This window comes from Falco naumanni, chromosome 5 (assembly GCF_017639655.2).
Source record: "Falco naumanni isolate bFalNau1 chromosome 5, bFalNau1.pat, whole genome shotgun sequence".
NCBI classification, from domain to species: domain Eukaryota; kingdom Metazoa; phylum Chordata; class Aves; order Falconiformes; family Falconidae; genus Falco; species Falco naumanni.
The window spans coordinates 72,418,311-72,438,698 of record NC_054058.1 but is presented as its reverse complement, the minus strand read 5'-3'; the positions used below and the strand labels follow the sequence as shown (position 1 = coordinate 72,438,698).

At 67.2% G+C, this 20,388-nt stretch overlaps 3 protein-coding genes across 13 annotated transcripts in view; 1 reads left to right on the top strand and 2 right to left on the bottom strand.

Moving 5' to 3' along the window:
- Positions 1 to 23: 23 nt before the first annotated feature.
- Positions 24 to 3,253, bottom strand: MIOX (myo-inositol oxygenase). Its single transcript, XM_040596576.1, has 10 exons — positions 3,236 to 3,253; positions 2,148 to 2,210; positions 1,820 to 1,900; positions 1,408 to 1,570; positions 1,255 to 1,322; positions 1,033 to 1,142; positions 836 to 903; positions 533 to 582; positions 329 to 441; positions 24 to 225 (listed from the first exon to the last, which is right to left on the bottom strand). The coding sequence occupies exons 1-10, from the start codon at positions 3,251 to 3,253 to the stop codon at positions 117 to 119; spliced, it is 843 nt and encodes a 280-aa protein (XP_040452510.1). The 3' UTR covers positions 24 to 116.
- Positions 3,254 to 4,636: 1,383 nt separating this feature from the next.
- Positions 4,637 to 10,768, bottom strand: ADM2 (adrenomedullin 2). Of its 2 annotated transcripts, XM_040597074.1 has the most exons (3): positions 10,701 to 10,768; positions 10,459 to 10,588; positions 4,637 to 6,971 (listed from the first exon to the last, which is right to left on the bottom strand). In XM_040597074.1, exons 2-3 carry the CDS (start codon positions 10,563 to 10,565, stop codon positions 6,482 to 6,484), a joined length of 597 nt encoding a protein of 198 aa, XP_040453008.1. In that variant the 5' UTR covers positions 10,566 to 10,588; positions 10,701 to 10,768; the 3' UTR covers positions 4,637 to 6,481. The 2 variants fall into 2 exon arrangements, with proteins under 2 accessions (XP_040453008.1, XP_040453006.1); XM_040597072.1 differs by having other exon boundaries at positions 10,459 to 10,754.
- Positions 10,769 to 20,150: 9,382 nt separating this feature from the next.
- SBF1 (SET binding factor 1) overlaps positions 20,151 to 20,388 on the top strand; it is an 87,536-nt gene continuing 87,298 nt past the window's right edge. For all 10 annotated transcript variants that reach the window (XM_040595176.1, XM_040595177.1, XM_040595173.1 and 7 more), the window contains exon 1: positions 20,151 to 20,308. In XM_040595176.1, coding sequence (XP_040451110.1) covers positions 20,254 to 20,308 — 55 coding nt within the window. In that variant the 5' untranslated portion in view covers positions 20,151 to 20,253. The remainder of the gene's footprint in view (positions 20,309 to 20,388) is intronic.

Sequence of the window (20,388 nt, the reverse complement as noted above, 5' to 3'; positions counted from 1 at the left end):
CAGATTTATTGTATAGCCCCGGTGTCCCCCATAGCAAGGTGGCTGTGTTGTGGGACTGGAGCCAAGTGTGGAGTGCAGGGTGGGTGTTCCAGGGGGGCAGGCTGGGGGGTCCCTGCTCACCAGCAGAGCTGCCCAGGGCAGTACTTGTCGATCAGGGACTGGTAGTAGCCCTGGAGTTGCTGCACGTCAGGCAGCTCCTCCTGCTTGGTGTAGAGGTCGAACTTGCTGCGGGGAGCAAGGGTGGGTCATGCTGGGGGGCTGTTCCCCTGGGAGGGGCGGCGCTTGGCCGAGCCCTCCTGTCCTGTCCCATCCCCCCCAGGCTACGCACTTGAGCTCCCTGACCCAGGGTAGCATGCGGAGGTCCTCCTCAGTGCAGAGGTGCTGGTAGTCCCCGTGCGTATGCCAGGGGTAGAAGGAGTGGAAGCGGACCATGTAGAAGGCCTAGGGGGACAGAGATGTGCCAGCCCACGCTGGGGTGCTCGCCCACCCTACGGCAGTCCCTGTCCCACACACTGCCCCTCCCAGCCCTTACCTCCTTGGGCAGTGTGAAGTTGTTGAACTTCATGACTCTGTACATGTACTCTGGGGAGCCGGGGGGGGGGGAGGGCTGCAGGGCCAGGGCTGGACCCCCACATGGGGCATGCAGCCCAAGAGCCACAGCAGCCTCCCCATATGCCCAGCTGGGACAGCCCCCCAACCCCACTGAAAAGGCTGCAGGCCCAAAGCCCACAGTAAATGGGGGGGGGGGGGGGGGGGCCTGGGTACAGCCAGTCCAGGTGCTTCGGTCCCCTGTTTAGGGGCGAGGAGACCCTGGTCGGTCCCCCTTGGCCCTTACCATCGTGTCCCCAGGACATGAGGATGTTCTCTAGGCCGCAGCGAGGCTGGTACATCCCATACTCGGTGCTGGGGATGGAACCGGGTTGGGGGCTCAGAGCTGGACACACACACACACAAGCAGCCCCTTCCCCAGCTGTAACCCAGGCTGGGGGGGCACAGCACCTCGTGGCACCATGCCTGGGGGTCCAGCCTCACCTGTAAAGGGGGTGCCTTGTGTCGGGGTTATCATGGAAGGTGGAGTCACTGAACACCACGGACTTCTGCACCTTGCAGCCCACCGGGAAGGTGTCCCCTACCACAGCCCACTGCGGAGGGGTGCGACAGATGTCCTGCCAGCTCAGGGGGGAGGTCCCCAAAGAGGGACCGACCCCTGGCCAGTGGGACCCCCGGCCGCTCCCTCACCGCTGTCCTGCTCACCTGGGGCTCCCCAAAGAGTGCCAGGACCTTCCCCAGGTCATGCAGCAACCCCACGAGGTGGAACCAGTCTGGGGGCGAGCAGGGCGGTCACCCATTGGGGAACATGACCCCATGCGGGTGCAGCAGCAGCGAGGGGGCACACACTGGCCCTACCTTTGTCGGGGTGGGCCCGGCGGATGCCCTCAGCAGTTTGGTAGGCATGGTAGGAGTTGGGGAAGTCCACGTCCGGGTCCGACTCGTCCACCAGCTGGTCCAGCAGCTCCAGTGCCTCCATGATGCTCATCTTGCGCAGGGAGCAGCTCCTGTACTCGGCGTTCTGCAGACACGAGGACCCTTGGCGACAGTGACACCCCCACACATGCACCTGCACTGCCACCCTGAAGCCCCCCCGGACCCTCCCTGGAGCCGCATAGGGAGCAGGTGCCCCCCAAGCAGCCAGGTATGGGGCAATGGGGCTGGACCTGCAGTGCTGGGGTGGGAGGAGGGGGGGGTGGGCTGTGGCATCGCCACCCCAACACTGTGAGCAGACCCCAGGTGGGATAGGCTGGCCTGGGAGGGCTTGCACCTTCTTCCGGACAAAGTCGACAGTCTGGTGGGTGTGCATCAACAGGTAGGTGTTGTACACACGGTCCAGCAGCTTCCCCTCCTGCAGAGCAGCATCAGGCTCGGGGGTGCTCAGGGAGAGCCCCCTCAGCATCCATCCCTGCCTCTCCCAGGAGCAGCCCCCACCCCCACCCCGGCATGCATGGCCTCACACCACTGGACCCATAGCACCTAGCGTAGCGCAGCAGGACCCCCCGACAACCCACTGGGTGCGGGACTGAGACACCCCCTGCTGCCTCGGGGTCACTGCCCACCCCAGCGCAGCACCGGGGGTGCCTGGCTGGGCTCACCGTGTAGTTCCGGTACTCGGACTTGGCCTTGCCAGGCTCGGTCCCCTCGGGGGGGTCGGCTCCCTGTGACAAGAAAGGTTCAGCTGGGTCAGGGGGGCCAGATCCTGCCGCCAGCAGGGCGCAGGGAGAAAACACCTGGGGAGAGCGTGTTCGTTGAAGGTTAAGGAAACACGCCATCTCCATAGGAGAGCCCTGAATACACAGCGTCACACAGCATGTCACAGCACTGTACAGTGCTGCGCAGCACCACACAGCTTTGCACAGCACCATACAGCATTGCACAGTGCTGCGCAGCACCACACAGCTTTGCACAGCACCATACAGCATTGCATAGTGCTGCGCAGCACCACACGGCACCTCTCAGTGCTGCTCTGCTGCCCCATTCCAGTGCAGAGCAAGGGCCGTGCTGTCGGGGTGCAGAGCAGGGGGCTGGGGGGTAGCTGCCCGCTCTGCTGGGGGGGGGTCCTGGTCCCGGGTTCTGCTGCTTTAGGGCAGCAGCTCTCAGGGGAGCAGCTCCAGCCCTGCCCACCTGGCCGGGGGGGCACAGCAGCCCCCTGGCTGTGGGATCCCCCTTCCCCCCACCACGATGTGTCATCTGCTGAGGGGTGAGTGTTCTCTTGGGGCTGGGTCCCCCCTGGGGCAGGGCCACAGAAGGGCCGGCACCCGCTTGGGGTGCTGTCCCCATGGGGCTGGCACCCCCACGGCAGGGAGGATGTTGCCAAGGGTCTGGGGGGATCTCCTCCAGCCCCCCAGAAGGCAACAGCTCCAGTGCTGAGCTGTGCAGCCCACACCCTGCGCTGAGCTGGGGGGTCCCCAAGGGCAGCTCCCCACCAACACAGACCCCGCAGGGGGTCCGAGGGCCAGAAGGGCTGCAAGTGCGGTCTATGTGTGCCTGGGAGGACCTGCACCCCCATGTGTGGGATGATGCAAGTGGGGTCTGACCCCGAGGTGTGGGGGGATGCAGATGGGTATGACTTTGAGGTGTGTGGGGATGTGGATGGGTCCGACCCCAAGGTGTGGGGGGATGTGAATGAGGTCTGACCCCGAGGTGTGGGGCAATGCGGTGGGTCCCGCCTGCCTGTACTCACCGCCTGGAGGCTCCTCATGCCGGTGGGGGTGAGGGGCCGTGGGTGCCTGGGCTCTGGGCTGGGGGGCCTTTATCCCCGCGGAGGGCGGCGCGGGGATGGCCCAGCCTGAGCCAACTGGCGCGGGGGGCAATGGGTCACCATTAACCTGACCGCAGTTAATGTTTGAGCCCGGGGCACCCAGCCTGGGGGGATGCTGCTCCCGAGGGTGGGCAGGGGCTGGCAGGGAGTCTGTGTGGCACCCCGAGCTGGGGTGCTCCACACTGCAGCCCCCCGAGCTGGGGATTCCCAGCCCCAGGCTGGGGAGCCCTGGCCATGGGTGGCCCCACCAGTAGCTAATGGTGGCCCTGGGCTGCTGGGCTTCTCATGGGGGGCAAAGGAATGCCCCCACCCTGCTGCGCGTGCCAGCTGTGGAGACCCCGCAGGACAGAGCCACAGCGTGACCCCCCACATCAGGACACACTGGGCCTGGCACCCCGATGGCATGGCCAGGGGCCGTGGGCAGCAGTGAGGGAGCAAGCGAAAGGGCATCGGGGCTGGGGGAGGCAGGCAGGGCTGTGGGCAGGTGGTGTGGAGGGGCTGGGAGGCTGCAGGAAGCACCCTGGGGGTCACCACCTGGCCACTGATGGCCCCAGGGCCATGAGTGCTCCCGCAGGATCCGCGTTCAGCAGGATAGATGCTGGCTGCCCTGCAGAACATGACACTTAGCGCCTGCTGATGTTGAGGCCATGCAGAGCAAGACCCCAGAAGTGAGCTGCCCAGGGGCGGGCAGGGGCATCACAGCTGGCACGTCCCTTCCCAGCGGCCACGTGTGGCTGATGCACACACATGTGCAGGGGTGATGCATGCCCATGTGCACTGAAGCAGTGTCTTGCTGTGCTGTGGCTGGGCCACTTGTCCCCCTGCAGGTCCTGTGTGCCAGGGCAGAGGCAGCAGCAGGCGCAGTGCCTGTGGGCAGGGGCCCTGGGCAGCCCTGCCATGCCCAGTGGGTGCTGGTACTGGGGGTGCAGCCCCCCAGCATGGTCCCTGCACCCTCCCTGGGGAGCCCCTGACACATCTCCCCTTTAGCTTCCTCTTCCCCCTCATCATCCTCCTCCTGCCCTGGTCCTGCTCAGACCCACCGGCCCCGCATGGCTGTGGGTGCCAGGTGGGCATTGCTGCTGCCACTGGCATGGACACTGCATGGCTGTCCCCACTGCACGGCTGTCCTTGCGCTTGCAACTGTCCCCGCTGCATGGCTATCTCTGCGCTTGCGGCAAGAAGTGGACAGTGCCAGTTATGTTCTGTGGCCAGTGGCCATGGAACTCAGGTGCCCATGCCCTGCCCAAGGCAGCCACTTGCCCAGCCACCCATTCCATGCCCGATTCCTTTGGGCACACTGCCCAGCCAGCACCAGCCACGACCCCTCCTCACACACTTTATTCTGCACAAAAACAGGTTTTTGGTTGAAAAGAGCAGATGAGTGCTCAGTGCTCTGGTGCTGCTGCAGGGCAGGATGGGGCCCGGGCACCCAAGAGGCTTAGCACAGCCCCTCTGCAGCCTGGGGGGCACCCAAGGGAAGGGGGGGGTAAAGGCCTCAGGTCCCCATGCACCCCTTGGAAGCATGGCACTGTGCTGCTGCCTCCTGTCCCCATGGCACAGTGCCAGGTCCCCTAGCCCTTTGCCAAATGGGCAGCACCAGACATGGGGGCTGCGGGCAGGGGACTGCTCCAGGAGTACTGGGTGATGCTGGGAGTGGCCCCTTCCTGCACCTGAGAGGGGAGCCCCGACCCAGGAACCCACCACAATGGCCACAAGACTCCCCGTCCCAGTCCCCTCCTGCCCTGTCAGCTGGCTGGAGCAAGGGCTGGGACCCTGGGGAAGGGGAGAGAGTCAAGGAGCAGCACCCCTGGGTGCTCCCCTCATGCTTACCCAGTGCTGCTGTGGGCTGGGTGCTTCTGGGGGGGGGTGTTCGGGGGGGGGGGGGGGGGGGGTGTCCCAGGGGGAAAAGGGGTGCTCCTGCGGTGGGGTCTTTCTGAGGCTGGGGGTGTTCTGGAGGGCTCCTGGGGACAGGGGTGCTCCAGAGGGGCTGATGAAGGAGGGATGAGGGTGCTCAGGAGGGGCACAAGGGGGCTGGGAGGTTCAGGCTCCCTGCCCTCCTCATGGAGGGCTGGATCCATGCCATGCCCCCTCAGCTGACCATCCCTGCGCCAGAGCCAAGGTGCAGCCGAGGATGGGGGGGAACAGGGGGGCGACAGCTCCACCAGGGTGACACATCAAGGTATGAGGTGACAGGGATACCTGCGTCCCCTTGTGCCTGTGGGCCACCACCCCAGGCTAGCCCCTAAGACTGCAGGGGCACAGCTTGTCACCAGCGGGGCCAGGGGCTGTTGCCAGTCTGCCCACGCCACATGTGAGCCTGCACCAGGGGACTGGAGGGGACAGAGGCAGGGACAGGGCAGGAGGGGGACCCTGGCTTTTCCTCTGCCCCCAATGTGCCCAGCTCACCATCCCCCAGCACTCAGTCCCCATCTCATCACAAGGCTGTGGGCAGTGTCTCGGAGGAACAGGACAGGGTGCCAGGGGAAGGGGACAGCATCCTCTCTGAGGAGGATGGGACCTCCCCAGCCTCTGGCCTGGGAAGGGACCCCCTGAGCTGCTGAGCCCAGTCAGGGACCCATGAGTGGGAATGGTGCTGGGGACTGCCCCATGCCCCTACCCTGGCTGGGGGAAGCTGGGCTGGAGCAAGACCCGCACCCACACAGCTGTGCCACCCTGGGCAGGCACAGGAGGGGTCTCAGGTGGGAACGAGGGGGTGCTGTGGGGTGCCGCGGTACGGCTTGCCCCACCCATGGGTGCTGAGCTGCTGAGTCAGGCTGGAGCATGGCCAGGGGCTTGGCCCCGTGCTCTTGCACAAGGTGCCGGCGCTGCTGCGGTCAGCAGGATCCCCAGCTGCCCCTTGGACCCACTGTCACCAGACCTGGCCAGACGGGCCACCATGGGCCACCGGCTCACAGTCCTCTCTGCTCTCCATGGGGTTCCAGCTGGCGATGGGGTGGGAGCCCCTCCACAGGGATGCTCCCATGGGCTCCGTGTCCATGGTGGAGCTGTGGCCAGAGCCGGGCTCTGCCTGGGGAGCACCAGTCACCCCCGAAAGGTGCGGAGGGAGCCCAACCACATCTGACTCTGGAAGCGCTTTAGTGGGGGGTCCCGCGGGGCAGAGCTGGGGACACAGGGCCAGGCGATCCGGTGTGGTGATGCCCCCCCTCCTCACCCATAGCTGTGGGGGCTGTTGGGGTTCATGGGGGACGAGTCTTGGCGGCCCGACTGGCCCATCAGCTGCCAGAGGCGGTGGCTCAGGTTCTGCACCTGGCAGGTGCCCAGCACACAGCCCACCCGCAGCAGCTGTGCGTGCTGCAGCCGCCCCGAAGCGTGCCGGCGGCCCCGTGGGTGCTGGGGGCCGTGCTGTGGGCTGTGCCGCAGGACAGGACGATGGCCGTGCCGGGGGGACAGGCAGGCTCTGTGCCGGGGGATGAGCTTCGGGTGCTGCCGTGGAATAAGCAGTCTGTGCCGGGGGGCCAGGCGGGCACCGTGTCGGGGGGAGAGCCGGGGTCCATGGCGTGGCATGAGCTTGGGGCCATGCCGTGGGATGAGTGGTCTCTGCCGAGGGCCACCAGCAGGCTGTGGCAGGGCCGGGGGCTGCGGTCCTGGGTGGTCCCCAAGGAGTGAGGCTGGGGAGGGTCTCCGGTCTGGGGGCTCCCTGCAAGAGAATGGCAGCAGTGTCAGCAGAGGGGGCAACGCTCAGTGGGCTGAGCTGTGGCATCGTGGACAGGGGCAGGCACCGTGTCAGCGGGCATAAGAGGGGTTGGTGGGGCCAGGTCAGGGATGCCATGGTGTGCTGGGGGAAGGCAGCCCCCCCAGCCCAGCTGTGGGCGCCTTGGCCACCCTTCCCAGCCACTCTGCCCAGCTCTGCCCTGGGCCCCAGGCCTGCCGGGCCAGGAGGAGGATGAGGAGGCGGCAGCAGCCAGGGAAGGGGAGCTGCTACCTGCAGCTGTACACGTACTCCATGCTCCGGCGTCGGCATCATGCCACAGCAGCAGGGCTGGTAGGAGTTGCCTGCCACCGTCAGGGCTGCAGCCCCGAGCCAGCCCCTTCTGACCCATACCAGCAGGGCTGGGACACCCCCTGTGTGTCCCCCATCCCACTGGGCAGAGGGGACCCCACGGCCCACTATGGCACTGCCCACCATGGCTGGCAGCCCTGCCACACACCCCTGCCAGCCCCACACCAAGCCAGCTGCCAACCCACAAACACAGGCACTGCCGGGGTCCCCAGGTGCGCCAGCCCTGCGGCCCCCTGCAAGGAACCCCCCAAGGTGTGCAAACGGGGATCCCTGGCTCCGGACTGGCCTCCCCCTGCAGAGGAGCGAGTGGCCCCATGCCTGGCACCCACCATGGTGGCCCTGGGGCTCTGCCCCCCAGATCACTGCCCTGGAGGAATCGCAGCACCCAGGTGGCTGTAGGGGTGGCGTGTGGCTGGGGCAGCGCTGGCAGGAGCCCATCTGCTGCCCACACTGGCCCTGCCCACACATGGTAACACCCTGCACTGGCACCCACTGCTGTGCCCTGTGGCCCAAGCTCCCGCACCACCCTGCATACACACATCCCTGAGTGCACCCCCCCTTTTGCTACCTGTACACACATTGGCACACGCGTGTCCCAGCATGCGCACACGTGCACGCTCCCTCCCTCTGTAACCCCTGTACACACACAGAGAACACCCACAGCCCAGTGTGCGTGCAGGCAGGCACGCAGTGACCCCTGTACACGTGTTGTCACACATGTCCTGGCACACGCATGCATGCACACTCCATAACCCCTACATACATGCAGGCAAACACATCTCCCAGCACACACACGCTATATAACCCCTACACGCATGCAGGTACGCCCACACTCCAGTGTGCACACACATGCCCCCAGCCCAGCGTGTGGGCACATCCATGGCATGACCCTGGCGCAGGTGCCCCGGCACACACACAGGCCCAGACACGCCCCACACCGACCCCCCCCCGCCCCACAGCCCCCCACTGCCCAGGGCTGCGGGGAGCCGGGGTGCTGGAGGGCTCATCCCGGCACGGCACAGCCGGGTCGAGGCCGGACGCCACTTGGCCACGAGCCGCTGGAGCAGGGACAGAGGCCAAATTCCTCCAGCGCTGCAGAGACGGGAAGCACCGGGGGGGGGGGGGGGGGGGGGGGGGGGGGCGGCGAGCGCCTGCAGCCCCTTCCCGTCCCGGGATGTGTTTACACGAGGTGGCCAGTGCCCGGAAACACCGGCAGCCACAGCCTTCCATCCGGGCACTGCCCAGGCTGTGGCACACAGGCCCTTCCCGGCCAGCTCTTGTCCCACAGCCGGCGAGTGTCCCCAAGCCAAAATGCACTGCCAGACTCCCAGGCTGAAAAGCCCCCGTGCTGGCATCCTGTGGGATGGCTGCCAGCAGCGGAGTTCCCCTCCCTCCCCACGCTTGGCTTCTGCCCTGGCTTCACCCCAGCTGGCCCTGTCATGGCGTGCAGTTGCCCCAGCTGAGCTCCGGCCCTATCCGGCTGTGCGTGGGATCACCGCCACTCCAGCTGCCATGCCTGATCCTGGGCTTTGCGAGCCTCACTGGATACACTGGGGAGCACCCACCAACCCCAGGGCTGCCACTGGCTGCACCAGCGCCTCCCAACAGTTCCCCCTGGCTCCCACAAGCGGTTCCTGCACAGCCCCTGGCCCCCTCCAGCATCCCCACACTGCCGCCCACCCCATTCCCACGGTCTTTGCACTGGCGCAGAGCTGGCACCCACGCTCCCCAGCTGCAGGCATCCCCATCCTGGGCCACCAGCCCCTGCATAGCAGGGTCCAGCCTGAGAACACCCCCACAGTGGCACAGAGCTCCCCCCACGGGGACCCCCATGCCAGGGACCCCCATGTCTTAGCCCACACCCATCCCGCAAACATGGCAAGAGCTGCCCAGCCTATGCCCAGGGTCGGGGTGCCTGCCCCACCCCATCCCCGTCCATCCCTGCAGCAGGATGTGGCCCCACACATAGCCCGGGCAGGGTCGTTACCCGCCCCCCCCAGACCCCTGGGAGCTGGCTGATGGCTGCCTGAGGCGCCAGGCAGGCAGGAGCTGCTCGCAGATCCCTCCGGAGCCAGACGCAGGCTTCCCACGGCACTGGGCACAGCCCAAACCCGCTCCTCAAGCAGCAACTTGCACACCCGCAGAGCCTGTGCACGCACACGCTGCATGCACACACATGCGGTGCACGCAGCGTGTGCGCACCAGAGGTTCAGTCCCGACCCGAGGTGCCCCCTTCAGCGGGGGACTCTGGCACCCTGCAGCCCCCAGCTGCCCCTCACCTTGCACACAAGTGCAGCCACACACACCTTGGCACACGCGCACTCCCCATCACATTGTGCACGGAAACCTCACCCAACCCTTGCATGCCCACACACCCTGCCCACCCGGTGCACAGGCACGGTTACCATGCTGACCTCTGTCCCCCCCCAAACCCACTGACCAGCCTCAGCGACTCCAGCACACTGCATCCCTACAGCCCTGGCCACATCCTGCCTGCTCCCAGCACCGTTCCCCCATTCCCACCAGGACGAGGTGCAGCACAGGGCTGGGGACCCTTTGCCATGCTCCTACCGCCTTGTCACCCCAGGTCCCTGCTGGGACAGGCACGGGACATGCAGAGAAGACAGGGCTGAGGTCAAGGCAGGAGACTGTGCCCAAGGGGACCCCCAGCCCAGCCGCTCCGTGCAGCCCCCCCCCTCTCCAGGGCATTGCCCTCCCCGGGAACCTGCCCACAACCTGCCACCAGCACAAGGGGCTCCAGTGCGGCCCTGCCCGAACCCCAGGCAGGCAGGGAGAGAGGCTGCTGGGACTGAAGGATGGGGGGCTGCCCGGGGATGGGGGGCTGCCCGTGGGATGGGGGGGGGCTGGCCCCTCTGCAAGGGGGCACGGAGCCCTCACCGGGGCAGGGGCTGGGACCGGGGGGCTTGAGGCTCATTGGAGAGTGCAAGGGCTGTGCCCTGGGCAAGGGGGCAGGCAGCGGGGCACAGAGCTGCCCTGGGCAGGGGGGCACGGAACCGGCATGGGGCACAGAGCCGGCACGGGCAGGGGTGCGGGCAGGGGGCACAGAGCCGGCACGCGCAGGGGGCAGGGCTGGGCAGGGGGCAGGGCTGGGGTCGCGGCTCACCTGCGCTTGGGCGAGCGGCCGTCGGGCAGGGGCAGGCAGGCGGGCAGCTCCAGCAGACACAGCACCAGGCTGATGCAACCCAGCGCAACCGGCGCCGGGGCTCTCATGGCGGGACCGGGCCGGGACACGGCTGCGGGGAGAAGAGAAGGGCCGGGGCTGGGCTTGGGGCTCGGCTCCAGCTGCCCCATGCCCGTCCCGCAGCCCGGGCGCCGGTGCGAGGTCCCGGGGGGGCCGGGCCGTACCTGGGCCGGGACTGGGGCTGGCTTCGGGGCCGGGGCTCGGTCCGTCCGTGCCTCGCTCGGTGCTGCCGCTCCCCGCCCCGGCCCAGGTTAAATATCGCCGGGCTCGGCGCGGCGCGGCGGGCGAGGAGGAGTCGGGCGGCGCGGGAGGAGCCACGGGCCGGGGCAGCCCCGCACCGGCCCCCCCGGCTCCGCACCGGCTCCCGGCCCCGCCGCTCCCCCGGCCCCCGCCCGGAGGGGGGCCGTGATGGGATGGGATGGGGCCGGGGGAGCGGCCTGGGGGGCCGTGATGGGATGGGGGACCCACCCGGCCGTAAACGGGTTGAAGCTGGGATGGAGCTCGGGGAGTAGTCCGGGGGGGCTGGGCTGGGGCTGGGGCAGCAGTCCGGGGGGCGCTGGGATGGCATGGAGCTAGGGGAGTGGTCCTGGGGGGGGTGCGCTGGGGTGGGATGAGGCTGGGGGAGCAGTCCGGGGAGGGCTGGGCTGGGAGACCCACTGGAGGGAAATTGTTTGGGGCCGGGATGGAGCTGGGGGACCCATCCAAGGAATCTAGGCAGGGCTGATGTGGGGGGTCAGGGTACCCACACCCAGCCCCTGTGCTCCGAGGCCAGCTGTGGCAGCTGGGGCCAGGCCCGGCGGTGCTGGGCCCTGCCAGGCCCCGGGAGCCACGCTGTGCCACGTCGCGACATGCTCAGCCCTGCCAAGCCCCACTGCCTGCCTCCTGCCTGCTGTGGCTCCGCTCACTGGTCCCCACACTCAGAGGACAAACCCATGCTGGAGGGCCAGGGCCGCATCCTGCCTCCCTTCCCCGGGCTGCAGGGGGAAGCCCAGTGCAGCCCAGTGCCCCCGGTTCGGCCAGCCCTCCTGCGCCCCACAGCTACCCACACTGCCCGGGAGCCCCATCCTGCCGGGGAGCAGCACCCCAGCACCCCCAGGCACTGCAGCCGGCATCTGGCACAGCCCGTGAGCAGAGCTGGAGCCACTCTCCGGGGACGTGTGTCTGCACGCACCTTCTCCCAGGGCTAATTTAGGTTAATGTTTTTAAACATCACATGAGGCCTTTTAAAACAATTAAGGAATGTAATCCGCAGAGGTCAGACCAGTCCCGGCATTCCCCCGTGGGGGACGAAGCTCACTGAAACACGGGGCGGTGGGGAGCTGCTGCCGTCAGGGCACAGGGGGCACAGGGGTGGCAGGTGCTGGGGCTCGGGGTGCTCCCAGGGTGCTGCTGCTGGAGCTGGTCAGCCAGAGCTCAGCAGGGGAGGGGGTCCCTGCCAACCCCCTCACCGGGACCCCCTGCCTCTAGCTCCAGGACTGGCACTGGGTGTTTCCAGTGCCAGCACTGCTGAGACGGGGATGGGGCAAGGAGCCCCCGGTATCCCAGGGTGCCCGAGCCGGGGATCCGGCCCCAGGGTGGGGGTCCCCACGCCCTCTCCCCTGCCTGCTCCTCCTGCCACAGCCTCCCCAGGCCGCGGGGCCAGGGGGCCTCTGCGTGCTCCGAATCGCTGGGATTCTTCCACATTATCAGGACACAAAGGCTTCAAACAGCGGGTCCCTGTGCAGGGGGATTTGTGGCAGCACCTGATGATGGGGCGGTGGGGACAGACCCCCCTGAGGAGGGCTGCGGGTCCATCCCAGGATGAAGTGGCACAGCCTTCCCCAGTGCCGCGGCCCCCAGCTCTCGGCATGTCTCCCCAGGGGGAATTTCTGTGGCATGCCGGGCTCTTCCGCTTGTTTGTTGCTGGATTATCCCGGAGAGAAAGAAACCCAGCACAAAAACAAGGCAGCAGAGCTCCGGGGGGGGGGGGGGGGGGGGGGGGGGAGGCATGTGGTGGGGGTCAGCACCAGGCACAGCACACACTGCCGGGGGCCATCTGACACACCAGACCCCTGCCCACAGCCCGCCACCGCTGCAGCATCCCCATGGGCCCTGCCCTGGTGGGATGTCAGCCTGCGGGCTCCAGGGATGAGAGCTGCCCAGCACGGCTCTGGCACAGCACCAGCACCCCAAAGCAAACCCTGGGCAGTGCTGTGCTGTGCCTTGCTGGGGGTCCTGGCTGGGGGTCACTCCTGGCACCTCCAAAGTGCAGGTTCCCCCAGCTGCTGCCACCCCAGGGAGACAGACACAGGTCACCACCATGAACCTGGACAGGAGGAGGGGGCTCTGGCTAGTTACCGTTTTGCCTAATACAGGCTGCTGGGGAGGGGGCAGCCCTTGCTAGCTGGTTGCCCCTTCCCATGTGGGGTGGGGAGCATGGGCCAGGGGGTGAGTGGGAAGCCAGGGCTCGGCTGGGACCCTTGGCACATCTCAGCTCTGCAGCTCCAGCACTCCTGGATGGAGCAGTAGTAGAAACAGGAGCTGGTCTCTCCACAAGCCCCTGCTCTAGAGGTCTGTGCTGCCCCAGGGATATGGCAGAGGCATGGCTGAGCCCTGGGGCTTCTGCAGCAAGGGCAGAACCCGTCTCCCTTTCCTCCTCCGGGGATCACTGCTCCTGGGGCACTGGGAAGGACACTGGGTCCTGCTTCATAACCCAGCTGTGCAGGATCCAGCCACCAGCTCACAGGCATCCCGGTGGAGCTCACCGCTGCTGCTGCATCGGGTAACCTGGTGTGGGGGCTTACCCGCACCCTGGGACGTGCTGCAGCCAGACCCTCACCAGGAGCTGCCATCACCGACTATGCCACAGCCAGACTTGTACTGGGACCTGCTATTGCCTGGTCATGCCACAGCCGGACCCACACTGGGAACTGACATTGCCTGCCCACCCCGGCTCTCCACTGTGGATGGGCAGCACTTGCCCTCTCCACTCCACCGAGCCTGGCTTCCAGCCATGGGAATCAATTGCTAAGTTTCAATTAGCTTAATTGCCTCCCAGCTGAGTCCCCAGGGAAGGACAGGGGCTGTGGGCAGTGGCAGCAGCCCCGCTCTGCTCTCCTGCTTGCCAAAAAGTGCTTTTTTGGGGACAGGTGTATGGGACAGGAGTGGGGTGGGATGCACCCCAGCATGGCCCCCAGGCCCCTGCTGCACCCCTGGAGGGATGGGAGGGAGGCAGAGCAAGGTCCCTGCACTCCCCTGCCCCATGGTCCCCAGGCAGGGGCTGCATGCCAAGGGGCCAGTACACCATCCCCAAGCCCTGCTGGGACCCTTGCCATGTCCCCTAGGCACCCATGAGTCTCCAGGGTGGCAGCATCGCCTGGGGGTCAGCAGAGGTGATGGGGGCTGCCTGGGATGGGGGGCCAGAGCCACAGAGCCCCTGCCTGGGCTGGCAGCACTGTTCCACATGTGACACCAGTGAGCATGAAGGTAAACACCTTTGCTGCAGCTGCCAGGCTGGGAGCGATGGGTGCGGGAATGGGCAGCACCCTGTCCCGGCTGTGCTGAGTCACCCACGCTTGTGCCTGGGCACCCAGGGCTTCTCCCGGTCCTCACATGGGTGCTGCGCTTCACTCTGTGTCATGGCTTCACCCCTCGTCACAGCAATCCTTCATCATGTCTGAGCATCCCCCACCATGGCAGAGCCCCCTGCTCTGTGACTGACCCCCACATGTAGGGCAGCAGAGGGGAGCCCTGCGGGCATGGTGGGGGTGTATGGGGAGGGCTCGCTGAGGAATTCCCCTCTGAGCTGTGAATTTGGGGAGTTCTCCCAAGGAGCTATGTGGAAACCTGCCAGCAGGCTCAGCCAAGGAGGGAACAAGCGGCAAACACCTTGCCAAAACCTGCCTGCTCACAGCATGGCACATTGCCCGGCTCAGGGAGAAGTGCCCAGGGTGAGGGCTCTGCTGCCCGAAATGCACCCTCCGAGCACCCTAGCTGGGGGCTGCGGGGCCAAGCAGCAGCTGGTCAGAGCCCCGCAGCGGTGCGTGCATGGCCAGGACCTCTGCCCCATCCAGGACCACCCCCCACAAGACTGCTGGGGAGGTGCTGAGCCCCCTGGGAGTATACCTGGTCCCTGGGGCACCCAGGGTCTACCATGTCCTCCCTCTGGCATTTCCAGAGCTCTCCCTGCCTGACTTGGCACAGACTGGGACATGCCAGGCTCCTCTGCACTGGCAGCTCCCCAGACCTGATTGCTCCCAGTTCAGGGCTGGGAACAGCAGCAACCGGGCACAGGGATGTCCTGCCATTGCCCAGCCCAAGGCGTTTTAATCCCAGATAAAGGTTTCGGGTACTGGTGGTGGATAAGGGGGTGCAGGGCAGAGCCTCCCCAGCCCATCCAGGTTTGAACTGCCAGGGTGTACTGGGAAATGCTGCTCGCAACAGCCACGGGCTCTGGATCTGTGCTCTGGCCAGGAAAATTGTGACAAAGCTGCTTTGACAGTGCTAGGCTCTGTGCCGTGGCTCCATGAAACAGCCAGAAATAGGAGAGGGGAGGAACATGTCCTCTGGCCCTGCAAACATGGGGAGGGTCCTCAGTGTCCCCAGGGTCCCCAGCATCCTCAGGGTTCCCAGTATCCCCAGCATCCCCAGGGTCCTCAGGGTCCGCAGGATGGCCAGTGTCCCCAGTGTTCCCGCAGCAGAAACCAGCCCTGAGGAAAGCAGGGAGAGGGGCACAGAGCACTGTTGGTGAGAGTGAGCCACGGGGTGCAGGGCAGGGAGTGGTGGGACGCTGGCCTGGGCACTGGGGGGTCCCACCACACGTGGGATGGGGGATGTGGGCACAGCCTGCAGCTGAGGCTGCACCAGACAGCAGATGGCTGGGGACTGTGGCCAGGGCCCTCCCTGCTGCAGCACCTGCTCTGAGCTTTGCCATGGGGAGCAGCTCTGGGACCTAGACCCCTGGGCAGGGCTGCAGCCTGGTGATCCCCTGCCCTCTGTCACAGGGATGGGATGAGGACCCCAGCGCAGGCCCTGGCCCTGTGTCACTCACTCTGGGCAGGGCTGTGGGGCCATGGGGAGCCCCCAGCCACATGGCACCCACAGGTGCAGCAGGGCTGGGGACTCACAGCATGGCAGGGAGACCACGGGTCCAGCATCACTCACACCACAGCACTCCCACGGTGAGTGCCCAGCCAGATGTGCCCCACCACAGGATGTGACCCCATGGCATCACCTCGGGGCATTGGGCTGCCAGGGTAGGCTGGCTGTGGCCGTTCCCAGGGGCACCACTGGCAGGGAGCCAGGTCTGTCCGCAGAGCCCTGGGGCACCTGAATTACAGCTGCACTGCAAGCAGCTCACGGCCTGACAACCATGAGGGTCCTGGATGCAGCTGTGGCTGGGGTCTGCATGTGCCTGGGGTCCCCTCTGCACATGTCCCCGTGCCCATCCCCACACCCATGCCCTGTGCCGCAGGGCTCCCTGCAGCAGCTGCTGCCACTGCCACCGCAGCCCTGCAGGTGGGCAAGACCATGGCCCACTCCACTGGCACGTCATTGCTGGTGCTGATCCCTGCCAGTGCCAATTGCCACCAGTGGCCCCGCATCCCTTCCACCCTGACACAGGGCAAGATGCACCCCACACGCATCTCACCTTCAGGCACTTCCAGGGCAGCTCATCTCAATTTCCCCATTCCCACCCTCCGGCACTGCTCTGGTTCCATGTCCCTGCCATTGTCCTCGGCAGGGAGTTCTTGCTGCCCATCCCCAAGGCTGTCACCGAGCTACCAAGATGCTGCCAATGGTCAGATGGATGCCTCGGTGCATCCCCCAGCCTATGTCACTGTTCCACAGGGCAGCACTCAGAGCCCCGTCCGCACTGGGTCTTGCCTGACCTGTGTCTCCTCCTCAGCTGCTGCAGGGCTGACCTTGCTGCCTCTGAGCTGGGGCTGGGATCTGGCCGTGGCTCCAGCACCAGTGGGTGCCCACCAGTCCCACAGCCCTGACAGGGCTGGCACTGCCATCAGAGTCAGGGGGTTTGTCCACGGCAGCACCTGTCCCTGTGCATGGGGACACAAGTGTGTGGGGACAAGGGGATGTGGGGAAAGTCACCCTGGTGCCAGATCCCTGCCTGGGTCTATGGATTGGGGAGGCAGCTCTCGACGTGGCAGTGGTGGAGCCCCAGGACTGGGAGCATTGTGGTAAAACTAACACAAGGCCTGGAAAGAGGCCAGTGGCAGAGCAACACTGCTGCAGACAGCACAAGGGTGCCTGTAGCTCTGCCACTGGGCACCCACTGCATCAGCACCATGGGACCCGGTGTCCCCAGGAATACCCTTGTGCTGTGGGACCATGGCCGTGTCCTGGAGTGGGGTCTGCACAGCAGCACAGTGCTATCCCAGCATGGGGGACCCGTTCCCAGTGGCTCATCCCAGCATGGCACACAGAACCTCCCCGCCAGGCTGGCACTGTGGGTGAGAAGCGGCAAACTGGTGACGCCGGAAAGCAAAGCCAACGGGGAAACCGTGGGGAAGGGGAAGAAAACACAGAAACCCCCATTACAAAGCAGGGTTCATCCCAGTTTGCCCTTGGGGAGGGTGCCCCCACCCGCCACCCCTCATGGTGTGACTGACAGTGCTTGTCACCGGCATGGCACAGATGCTGGAGGAGCAGTGGTGGTGCTGGGAATGCTCCAGCCAGTGCGGTGCCAGTCTGGCAGTGGGCTCTGGTGGGACCCTGCCGTGGTGCCCGGGGTGGGGAGGTGGGGACCGGGCTGGTGCCTGTGGCACAGAGCTGCACAGGCCCTGGCACACAGTGGCCAGTGACGCTGGACCGGCAGGAGTTGCAAGAACCATGCAGGATTGCATCACACCGATGCCAGCCAAAGAGTGGGGGTGCGGAGGGGACCCTATTTGTGGGGGCTGCCAGGGCTCGCCATTCCTTGCACCCCTCCCAGCTTGGTGTCCCCTGGGGACACTGGGGAGGGGAAATGCCATCTGCCAAAGCCTGCCCAGCCCACCCAGTCCCTGCACTCCCGGCCCGTGGGGGTGTTGTAGGATATTTTTCCTACATCCCGTAACTGCTCGCATGGTTTCTATGTTCCATACACCTTTCCTCTGCCCCCAGCCCCCTGCCCTAAGCTACCGCTGCTCCCCTAAGCAGTGGCTGCAGGCGGGTTCGGTGAGGGGCGAGGAGAGCCCCGCGGGGCCAGGGGGGGTGAGGACCCCCCCGGGGCCGCTGCCACTCGCTGGCGTTGGCAGGGCCGGGCGCTGCCGGGCTGGCTGCTGCCCGCAGGCAGGGCTGCCCCGCTCCTGCCCCCACTGCCGGTGCGGGGGGCCCGGGGGACGACCTGTGCCCGGCTCGGCGGTGCCGAGCTGCCCCCCCATCCCGCACGCACCCCACGTCCCGCTCCCACGTGGGAGTGGGAACGGGGATTTTCTCCGATGAATCATCCCCCGCTCCAGCGGCGGCCGTGCCGCGGCGTGTGCCCGCCGACCCCCTCGCCGCGGAACGGCCACGGCCGGGCGGACCTTGCCCCGGGACCCCCGGGTGGTGGCACAGGGGAGCCCCGGGGCCAGCGTGGGACGAGACGGGACGGGACGGCTACGCTGCAAGTAGGGGCTGCCGGGGCGTCCGCCCGGGAGCCGGCATCCTGCGGCATCTCCCCACGCGCGGCTGCGGGGACAGGGTCGCAGCTCCCCGGGATCCCGTCCCTCCTGGGGGGGACACTTGGGAGGCTGTGCGTAATGGGGAGGGTCCCGCACACCCGGGGGGTCGGGCACCCTGGAGCAGCTGGGCACCCTAGGGACCGTGCACATCTGGGGGGGGGCGTGCATACCTGAGAGGTCCTGCACACCTGGAGGGGTCGGGCACCCTGGGGACCGTTCACATCTGGGGGATCGGGCACCCTGGGGGAGTGGTGCACACCTGGGAGGGTCCGGCACACCTGGGGGGGTCAGGCGCCCCGGAGGGGCTGGGCACTCTGGGGACTGTGCACGCCGGGGGGGGGTCGGGCACCCTGGGGACCGTGCACATCTGGGGGGTCGGGCACCCTGGGGGAGTGGTGCACACCTGGGGGGGTCCGGCAAACCTGTTGGGGTCAGGCACCCTGGAGGGGCTAGGCACCCTGGGGACCGTGCACACCGGGGAGGGTCGGGCACCCGGGGGACCGTGCACATCTGGGGGGCCGGGCACCCTGGGGGAGTGGTGCACACCTGGGGGGGTCCGGCAAACCTGTTGGGGTCAGGCACCCTGGAGGGGCTGGACACCCTGGGGACCGTGCACACCGGTCGGGTCGGGCATCCTGGGGGAGTGGTGCACACCTGGGGGGTCCTGCACCTGGGGGGGGTCGGGCACCCTGGGGCTGCTGGGCAAATTAGGTACCGTGTACATCTGGGCAGGCCGTGCGCACCTGGGGAGGAGGTCGGGCACCCTGGGGGAGTAGTGCATACCTGGGGGGGCCATGCACACCTCGGGGGTCCTGCACACCTGGTGGGGCCCGTGCACACCTGGGTGAGTCAGCATCTTGGGGATCGTGCACATATGGAGGTCTGGCACCCTGGGGGAGTAGCGCACACCTCGAGGGGCCATGCACACCTTGGGGGTCCTGCACACCTGGGGGGGGGGCACGCATACGGGGGGGGGGAGCATGCACACCCGGGCATCCTGGGGGGCCAAACTCCCTGGGGGGGGCTAACTCCCTGGGGGGCTGTGCAGAGCAAAGGAGGCTCTGTGAAATGAGGAGGAGGGGGTTGCACACCAGCGGGATGGGTATTTTTGGGGGCTGTGCACACCGGGGGGGAGGGGGGAGGACATGCACACCTAAGGGCCCGTGCACAGCTGTGTGTGTGTGTGCATCAGCGGGCCATGCACACGGGGAGGGCATGAACACTCGCGGGGGCTGAGCACACCGGAGGGTTGTACACAGCACGAGGTGGCTGCACACACTGGGGTTCAGTGCACTCAGGAGGGGTCCCTGCACACGCGTGTCTGTGCACACCAGAGGCCCTTCCACACCGGGGCTCCCTGCACACTTGTGTCGCTGCATACACGTGCCCTGCACATGCACATCCATGCACACCTGTGTACCCTGACAACCCGTGCCCCCTCACACCTGTGTCCTGCATACCCATGTCCCTGCACACCTGTGTCTGGCACACCAGTGTCCCCTCACACTCAAGTCTCTGCACATCCATGTACCTGCAAACCCGTATCCCCTGCACACCCGTGTCCCGGCACACCCGTGTCCCTGCAAAACCCTGTCCCCTCACACCCATGTCCCTGCACACCCACGTCCCCTCACACTCATGTCCATGCACATGTGTGTCCTCACACCCTCATATCCTGTACATGCATGTCCCAGCACACTCGTGTCCCCTCACACCCGCGTCCCTGCACACGCGTGTCTCACACATGCATCTCCATGCATACCTGTGTCCCGCACACCCATGCTCCCCCCATCCCCTCTCGTCCCCTGCCCCGCCCCGAGGGAACTCCCGTGCCGTGGCCCCGCCCTCCACACGCCCCGCCCCCGCGCCGGGCCCCACCCCGCCCCTCCCGGCGCGCCCAATGGGGTGCAGCGGCCCGCTCCCCGCGGTGGCGGTGGCGCAGGCGCAGTGGGGGCGGGCCGGGCCGGCCGCGCGAGGGGCCAAGATGGCGGCGGTCGGCGGGGCGGCCGGGCGGGCAGGGAGCGCGGCGGCGGCGGCGGGGCTGTGAGCGCGGGCAGCGGCCGCCGCCCCCGCCATGGCCCGCCTGGCCGACTATTTCGTCCTCGTGGGCTACGACCCCGGCAAGCGCGGTGAGCGGCGGCGCGGGGCGGCGCGGTGCCGGCGGGGGCGCGACCGCTGTCACCCGCCGCGGGGGAGGGGCGCGGGCGGC